Here is a 9728-nt window from a genome sequence, read left to right as displayed (position 1 = left end):
ATTGCCGAAATATTTTGGCCGCAACGGAAATATTTCAGCGTCTGCTGAAATTAATGAAATTCAATGAATTTCATCATAATCTCATCGAAAGTGAAAACAATGATTGCATCCATCCAGATGGAAAGGCTCCTCTTGGTCAGTCTGTCCAATTCCTGTTAAAATATGTGGATGAAATCAAGATGGATGAAACTGATTGCAGTGCAGGCGAGAGGGCTGCACCCCTGGTTGGCCATCACTACGCTCGGGCCGCTTATTCGTGACGTGTAGAAATCAAGGAGGGGAAAAGGCCCCAAGGGATGAACACATGCATCATACATATGGTCTGCGTCAGTGTGGGGAATCAGGAAAACAAATCAGAAGAGATGCCAGCGTGGTCCGAATCAGTGGATGGGCGAATATGAACTCCACCGGTCGAGGGTAGATGGAAAATGAACTCGGACGCGTCCTTCCTGCCTAGCTCCGGGGAATCGACGGCCTACATAGTCGTCAGAAACAACCTGGGAAGGTCGCTTTGTGTAGTGGTCAGCGTTTACAACTATGCAACAGCCGGGAGGAAGCTGAACTTGCTGCAATCTTGCATGGTCTTTCTGTCCTAACTAAGTACACCAGGGGCCGATTTGTCTGGAGTCTGATTGTGCTACGGTATTGAATCTACTGAACAATAGAGGCAGCAATCAGTCCGCTTTGTTCCCTCTAATCACAGACGTTTGGAACCTCGAGAAGAAGTTTGCAGCGATAACTTACAAGGCTGTGAGGAGGGCTAGCAACAAGCTGACGCACAAGATTGCAGCTCATGCCAGGAGACAGGGAGACTGTTTCTCTATTGGAGATGTCCCTCCAAACCTTAGAAGCATCCTCTTGGAGGATTGCAATAACACCGTTCTGTAATAAACCTGTGGTTGGGTTGTTCCTCAAAAACAAAGCTAAAAGTGTACTGGTTACTCTATATTTCAGTTTTGGGTATTCTTCCTCCCGGGACCCAAGACGTTCCGCCCTCTTTGCCTGAGTCGACTTCATAGCTCTGTCAAACGCAACAGCTCGGAACTCGAAGACAGTTGCTATCTTTGTTGGTGGCATAACATAAGTAACCGTGCCGCCGATAGTATAACCTCCGTTGGCCATAGTTTTGGCGGCTACCAAGTAGAAGAGGTGTGCCCCGACGAGCAAGGTAGTGTGAACTACATCTGGGAGCAGGGAAGGGAATGAATCTTTATTAGAATTGTAATGTTGGCCCTGACATCATTGTAGTGTTGAAAGCTCCATTTATAGAATCAAATAATTTTAAGAGTCTTCGGCCCAGAGCATGCCTATTGAAAACGACACCGTATGCCTCAATTTAAGCATAGCATGGCGCCTACAGTGGAAAGAATGGGGTGCCTGGGGCCCTAGCCACGAAATAGCCAAGTCCCAAGCAGTGTCAATGCCGAAGACAAATGGGAGTCTTGTGTTGTCACATTATCGAAGGCACGAGTCGACATAGCGCCAACCCTAGGCAAAAAGAAATAAGGTTCTGGGTAAGGAGAAATGTATAGGTGCTAACTAGGGCAATTTTAGTAAAAAGAAATGCAATATTTGGTTGTCCTTGTTGACGGCAGAGATGGCTCTCTTCAACAGAGGGTGTGGCGAAGATCAACACCGAGTCTCCGACGCGTAGAGTCTCAAAGTCCGACTATTCGGAGCAAAAAGCATTGTGTATCATGATGCATAAGGTCCTTTCTTATCTCTTTTGCTATGGTCTCTTCAAGGGGCCGGTGGGTCCGGCTATCCTAGAGCAAGGTTGTCCATGATTTCTTCTTAAGTGGTTATCTTTCCGAGAGAAAGAAGAGAAATTATTTAGTTTTGCTAAATCTCGTATGACCTAATATTTTTCCTTACAAGTCCCAATACATTTTTAAAAAGTGCAACTTCAATATTTGAAAACTGCAAGTTATACCTTATACCTTTTTTCATAGAAAGTGAATTTTTTAGGATCAATTGGGACCTGGAATTAAGGCAAACCCAAATCATTCTTCTAGCAAAGATCTGACACCGCTAGAGTAAATGTAGATAACTTGTATTCCCTATGTTCCATAATGTAGTGCCTATAGACTTTTAAGTCAAACTTACAAACTTTGACCAAATTTCTAGAGAAAAACACCCACATCTAAAATACCAAATACATATCATTAGATACATCATGAGACGTACTTTCATACTGTATATATTTGGTATTGTATATGTAAATACTTTTCTCTATAAACTTGTTCAAAGTTAATCAAATTTAACTTTTTATAAATCTAAAGGCATTATGGAACAGAGGAGTATAACCATGAACAGCGACCATCAATAAATCATTTCCAGTTATGCTAGAATAAAACACGGCAGGTGCAGCAAAACATTCCCTGCTACTCAACTAGTGTTCCACCAGCTTCAGCATCAAAGACAACAAGTTTGTTAAGTGATACAACGGAAGGGACTAACATTGGTAATATCATGAAACTTGGCACACGGAAGTACGGGACTCAGCTATCTGACACCGTCCCTTCAGACGATGCGCCGGTGTCGCTCGGGTTGGCGCCGCTTGGCCCTGCCGCCATAGCAGCGGCCCTCTGGTTTTGAACCAAGGTGTCACCGCTGGTCCAGAAAAGCTTCTTGCTAGACTGCGCCACTCCGCTTTCAACTTCAGCGCCAGCTTCAAAGATGTCTGGCATGTCATGTGGTTTCTTGTCGTCAGGGAACAGAAAGTGGGCAGCTCTCAGGTTGTCATGCAGTGGTTCTGCAGTGGACTGGCCTAGCGCCTGCGATGCGCTCGACCACATCTCGGGGTTGAGCCAGCTTTTACCAGTGTCGGCGCCCTTGGTAGGCCACTGAGAAAGGCTGTTCACTGGTTGTTGATTGATGGGAAGGAGCTGAGACGACGTCCTCTCTGGTAGTTCTTGGCACCAGTGTGACCTGTTGTCATAGTATGACTTTTCAAGCTTGGTTGACTTCCTACGCTTGCTCCCATTTCTCCCCCGTGAGGAAGAAGCTCCAGGGAATCCTCCCAGAGGAAAATTTCTTGGCACATTATTGTTGATTCCATGAAGGTTAAACCTGCCAAGGCTTGATAAATAATGCTGGCCTCTATCCAAAGCATGAGCATTCTGAAGGTGCACCTCGCCCAACGGAAGGTCCGATTGGGCTGCAAGGAATGGGGACATTGAGCTTCCAGTGCATGAACTGCTTCCAGCATAACCTTCAGCTATATGGGGAGTCGGTTCAGAACCTAGAGCAGATGTTCTTATTGATTGAAGATCCACACGTAGAAGTTTCTTTTGCTCCTTGCTCCATTGTTCAGAAAGATCCTCAGACATTCTTGAGCTTGAGAACCGTAGCCGTGTATCCCTCAGCATTGCATTCCAGTTACTCTTTCCATACCTCCTCACTCCAATCCACAGAAAATCTAACTCTTCTTCCGACCAGGGAACCTGGTGTCTTTTGTAGGAGTATGTGTTGATCCTTTCTGTCAGCAAATGAATGCCACTGGACTTGCCACTGTATTGGAAACTATCCAAGCGGCAGTCTAAACTGGACTCAGGAGCATTATCCATTATTCTGAATTTCAGTTCTGAAGGCATGCTCTTTGGTTCCTTCGAACTCCCAGATTTCCTTGACGGAGTCGGATAATACATATTTGAGTATAAGGTATGCAATGCTGGTGTTCCCTCTTGATGTTGTTCTTTACCATGTACAGCATCTTTCTCCTTTGTAAAAAATAGCCTTTCAATTGGTTGAGAAACTTGTTTTTGTCCAGTAACAAAATGATCCTGTAAGCAGTACAAAATGTTTAACGCATGGATATATATAAGGTGGTATAATACATGTCTCAAGCTTGTAAACAAGATGGTGATGGAAACTGAGACAGAATAAAAACATTTTAAATGAAGAGTACAGCTATGTATGATTTAGAAAGGAAAAATGGTTTTGACCTTGATCTGACAAAATATCCTCTAAGTGGGTGAGGCTGATGGATTCTCGGCGCAAGCAAACAACTAACAATGAAGCACTTCCTAAAAGATGTGCCAAATATATGATTTTGTCATGCTCACCTGATCTGTCAGCCTTTGAACAGATGAGTCATCCAGGCCGTGAAGCCTCTCTTGAGGTAATTCGACAGAATTCAGGTTGATCTTCCCTAAATTAAATCTGCTTTTGTTTTCCTCCTGAACCACCTTTGAATTTTCTGGCAGTTTACCCCTGGCCCTCTCATCATTATCACCGTCCAAGACAATGATTGGAATATGCTTTGTTGAACCTTTGGATTCTGGAGGATCATCTGTCCACAGATATACTGGTAAGTTTCAACCTATTTAAATTTATTTATTTTGCCTAGTTAACTATGAAGGGGCCGTTACCATGTAATTCCTTCATTTCAACAGCTTCTGCTGCTTCAACAACACGACCTAGAGTTTTGCTCCAGTCCTCCGCTCTTGCATCTTCAATATGCTGTGTGGAAACCGTATGCTGCACTGTAGATTTTAGCATGCGTGAACTGCAAAAGAAGCATCGAATTAGTCATTCAAAACTGTTAGTGTAGCAATAACATTACTCCAATGTCAGATCACAGCACTTAACAAACACAATTTTGTTATACCTTTTTTCGGCAAGCAAGCGTTGAGCTGATACGGTTAGTCCAGTACTTGTTCCTTCTTTAGCTACCTGCACACAGAATATACAGAGTTAATGCTACATTATAATTTTTGACACCTTTAGCCATCATGGCGTGCACCATTTACTGACGAGTTTATCATATATAGCGAGATAAATAGGGCATTATTAACTCGTTTACAGTGGAGCATATATGTAATTCTCTTTTGTTAATGCATTGTGAGTTTGTGACTTCTTTGGCATCTGCACATCTATGCCATAGTTACGACGCAAATTTTCCTATAATATTGATTGGTTATTGCACATATAAAGTATGCAATAATATAATAAAGGAACTAGTCAGAACAAAGTGCTAGCTCAGTTCTCATCCCCCATTTTATTTATATAATAAAATAAACTAATAGCCGCATTATTCTTATTGCTCACGATAGACCCAATGCTACAAGCCCCCACACCAGGTGGATTTTTGTATATAATAAAGTAAAGTAATAGCCTCATTATTCTTATTTGTCGGGATTATACGAGGCAAGCCTTACCCCTACACAGTGCAATGCAAAGAGGCTGCGTCGAACCCAGGACCGCTTGGCACAAGTGAGGAGTACTTTACCACTGCGCCAAGCATGTCCTTCATTATTCTTGTTTGTTAGATGGGTAAAAATTGTATAGCCCTTTTTCACACAGAAAAAAATATAACTCGTTTGATACCAACATTAAGCAGAATCAAAAGTTGCCAAAATTTGCGGAAAAAATAGAGATTGGCAAAACAAGTTGGTAACCAACCAATCACGATCCAATATTTGGCATGCCAACTTTTGGCATCGAACCAATCATGTTCGTAATCAACATAAACGAGGTAGATAATATATGCTTTCAAAATTATCATAATGTCATATTTCAAATAAAATAAGTAAAACAAGCAATAAGTAAGACAACATTATAGTTGGGTACAAAGGCAAGAGAATTAACTCCCATTCATTTTCAATATTCGCCTTGATATTAACTTACCATATCCAAATCCAAGTGCTTAAGCAAATAACAATGTAAGAGGAAACCATAGCACCATGAATATGAGTAAGGAGTTAAAACAATGTCATTTTTGCAGCACAGTAGAAGAGTGTTGTATGACAAGTCACAAAACATACCTTATCTGCAGTATCCAAAAAATCGCCATTGGTTACTTTGAGCAAGGGTGTAGCATTAATTGGTAAACTTTGTGGGTTACATGCCAGTGTTGAGTATTCTTTGCAGTTATCACTCGTATAGTTTCTCTTAATTTTCCTTTTCACACGCCTCTGGAAGGTGAGCTGAGGACTAAATCTGTTCTTACATTGATTACGTCTGCTAGTAGTATCTTCTGGCCCTTGATGAGAATTTATTGCCGCATGAGAAGAGTTATTAGAATCCTTTGCTTGATTAGTTGTCCCGTTAGCATGTCTGACATCCCATACAGAACTGGAAGCAGGGATTGGATTAACTGCATCATTGGTGCAATGTAATTTATCATTCCACACCTCTGCTACTGGGAGAGAACAAATCCCAGGTCGCTCCATCCGTGGCAATGGTTCACATAATGGAATTTCCTTTTGTTCTTTCTTCGATGCATGGGCACATAGCTTAGCTGATTCTTCTATGGCGCTTTCTTGCTTTGGCTTGCAGGCATCCTGTTGCTGTGTAGAGGTAGACTGTCAATTTTCCAAAGGAGGAAAGGTACAAAGTTGCAAAACAAGGAAGGCGATTGGCATATGGATATAGAATTAAAAAGCCATAAAGCATTGAACCTATGGCATAATAATCATTCATGCAATATGCTATATCTTGCTGCTTATCATAAAAAATCTAATACTCTGAGAACATCCAGCTGTTGATATTTTTAGATAGAAATGATTGCATCATATTGGTATCATAAATTTCCAAATACACAAATGATAAGATCTCGTAAAACACGTGGCTCATATTGTACTGGTTGGTGCAGCGACTCATTTGCCCTCCATGAAAATGGCGTGAAAATTTACCAAACATGCAGCTATTGAAATTTTAGATACCAATGTCTGCGTCATATGGCATCATAAAATTTTCTGAAGACAAATGACAGAGTTGTTAAAAACATGTAGCTCATGTTGTACCGGTTGGTGCAGCAAATTTTGTGCACTCCTTAAAAAGCCGTGAAAATTTGCAATTGTAAAAGGCGGGAAAACCAGAAACATCAGAATTAACGTGGACAGAAAGATGCAATAGAAATTATATCAAACATCAATAATCCTACAACGATAAGGAAAGGGAGAACTCAAGGTTTCTTACATGATTAGATCCATTGAACATGTCGTTATGAGTGTCCGCCCCGTCTTGCGGGGCTTCGCTGTCAGCAAGCCCACCGCTAGAAACAGTAGCAAGCTCAGAAGTCGCTCTATCGGTTGTCTGAGCGAGTGATGTACCGCGCTTCCTCTTGTGGGTTATTGTGATGTTGGCACTCTTGTCGAACCGCGCCAAAACATTACTCGAGCGAGCCTACATACATGACAAAACAATGGCCATAAGTAACATCAAATATCAACGATTTCCAAAGACACAATGATAGAGTTCTAAAAACACGTGGCTCATATCAAACATCAAACATCCAACAACTATAGTGTTCTGAGAACATGCAGCTATTGACATCTTTAGATACAAATGTCTTTACATCATATTGGTATCACACAATTGTTAAAGACATGAATGATAGAGCTCTACAAACACGTGGATCATATTGTACTATTCGGTGCAACAACTTTTGCGCCCTCCTTAAAAAAGGCACGGAAAATTACCATCTTAGAAGGCGGGAAAATCAGTAACAACAGAACTAACATAGTCGGCTTGATTCAACAGAAATAACATCAAATATCAAGGATTTCCAAAGACACAATGATAGAGTTCTAAAAACGTGTGGCTCATGTCAAACGTCAAACATCAAACAATTATAGTGTTCTGAGAACATGCAGCTATTGACATCTTTAGATACAAGTGTCTTTACATCAGATTGGTATCACACAATTTTCAAAGACACAAATGATAGAGCTCTACAAACGCGTGGATCATATTGTACTATTCGTCTCAACAACTTTTGCGCCCTCCTTTAAAAAGGCACGAAAATTACCATCTTAGAAGCTGGGAAAATCAGTAACGACAGAACTAGCTTAGACAGCCAAATTCAATAGAAATAACATCAAATATCAACAATTTCCAAAGACACAATGATAGAGTTCTAAAAACACGTGGCTCATATCAAACATCAAACAAATATAGTGTTCTAAGAACATGCAGCTATTGACATCTTGAGATACAAGTGCCTTTCCATCCTATTGGTACCACACAATTTCCGAAGACACAAATGATATAGTTGTAGAAACACATGGCTCATACTGTACTATTCCACGCAGCCACTTTTGCGCCCTCCTTAAAAAAAGGCGCGAAATATTACCATCTTAGAAGGCGGGAAAATGAGTAACGACACAACTAACGTAGAAAGCCAAATTCAACAGAAATAACATCAAATATCGATGATTTCCAAAGGCACAATGATAGAGTTCGAAAAACATGTGGCTCATATCAAACATCAAACAAATACAGTGTTCTAAAAACATGCAGCTATTGACATCTTGAGATACAAGTGTCTTTGCATCCTATTGGTATCACACAATTTTTGAAGACACAAATGATATAGTTGTATAAACACGTGGCTCATACTGTACTATTCCACGCAGCCACTTTTGCGCCCTCCTTAAAAAAGCGCAAAAAAATACCATCTTAGAAAGGCGGGGAAATCAGTAACGGCAGACTGGCAGAATCAACAGAAATAACATCAAATATCAACAATTCTACAACGACGATAAGGAGATAGAGTTAGGCTTCCTTACACCGACATTGGCATCGGCATCGGCCTGGTCTTTGGTGGCTTGTTGGCTGCCGGCAACCCCACTGCTAGAAACAGGAGGAGGCTCCGGAGTGGCGCCATCAGCCACCTGAGCGCGCGACGTGCCACGCTTCCTCTGGTAGGTTACCGTTATCTTGGTGCTCATCTCGGACGACACCAAACTCAGCGAGCCTACATAAGAGAATGAAATGGTGAGTGTAATTGATCTCCTGTAGCTGCTGAAAATATAAATCGCAATTTTGCCGCAGACCGCAGCAAAGTTACCTCCATCCCCACTAGGACTCAAGGATAAGCATCAATCTATATCTCCATACATAGAGACAGTTCATTTGGAAAAAGAAGACGATAACTAAATCCTTGGGTAAAAGTACAAAGCTAACCCAAGACTCGCCCATCATGAAGGATCGATTCCCCCACGCACCCAAACTGCAGACAACCACGCCGTATTATACTACGCAAAATCGAGCCGAAATGCACACGGCCACTACTACTATCTCCGATCCTAATCTCCCCGGCGCAAACACACGGAAACTATCAGGCACACGGAAGCGGAACCCCAATTCCGCGCACAAACTCCAGCATCGCCTTCGACGAACACCGATCCATCCGAACTCGAACCCGCTAGTGCGAAGTGGATCGCGAACGGCGCCTTCCCCGGCCGGCACCGCTCCTCCCCGTCCCTTTCCCTTTCGCCGTCCTCCTACGCCTCGCTCGCCGGCGCGGCTCCTCAACGAACCGAACACCAACCCTCGCCGGTCGCGCGCGCGCGCACGGGGTCCGTGATTCCGCGAACCGGACGGGAAGGGGAGAACCCGGAGACTGAGGGAAGGAGGGAGGGAAGGAGGAATCGCTTACCTCGATCCGGCGCGGCGGCGGGATTTCGGAGGGAGGCAGCAAGGGAGGGGTTTCTCCCTCGCCCTTCTTGTGCTGCGTTCCCTCTCGCTCGCTCGCTCGATCGCCCTTCTTACCTTTTTTTGCTTCCAACTCAATTCAGTTTCGAGAGCCGCGCCCACCGTATTTTTGACATTCCTGTCTGCTGGCCGCTCTCACCACTTTTCTGTTGGCTCATGTCATTGTACCGGAATGCCCTCCAGATCCCAGAGACGTGCGTGCGCAAGGGCAGAGGCGAGGCTACGAGGGTGGAGGGGTAGCTTCGGAAACGTCATGAGGTCATTGTGAGGTCTTTTTTCTTTTG

General features: G+C 42.9%; 1 protein-coding gene across 1 annotated transcript; it reads right to left on the bottom strand.

Annotated features, from left to right (window-relative positions):
- Positions 1-2345: 2345 nt before the first annotated feature.
- Positions 2346-9509, bottom strand: LOC123142169 (uncharacterized). Its single transcript, XM_044561172.1, has 8 exons — positions 9389-9509; positions 8517-8704; positions 6925-7131; positions 5769-6293; positions 4613-4677; positions 4374-4510; positions 4068-4294; positions 2346-3785 (listed from the first exon to the last, which is right to left on the bottom strand). Exons 2-8 carry the CDS (start codon positions 8676-8678, stop codon positions 2502-2504), a joined length of 2607 nt encoding a protein of 868 aa, XP_044417107.1. The 5' UTR covers positions 8679-8704; positions 9389-9509; the 3' UTR covers positions 2346-2501.
- Positions 9510-9728: the final 219 nt, after the last annotated feature.

Source organism: Triticum aestivum, chromosome 6D, assembly GCF_018294505.1.
Source record: "Triticum aestivum cultivar Chinese Spring chromosome 6D, IWGSC CS RefSeq v2.1, whole genome shotgun sequence".
In the NCBI taxonomy this organism is placed as follows: domain Eukaryota; kingdom Viridiplantae; phylum Streptophyta; class Magnoliopsida; order Poales; family Poaceae; genus Triticum; species Triticum aestivum.
Note: the sequence above shows the minus strand (reverse complement) of the source record. Positions and strands in the feature narration are given on the sequence as shown.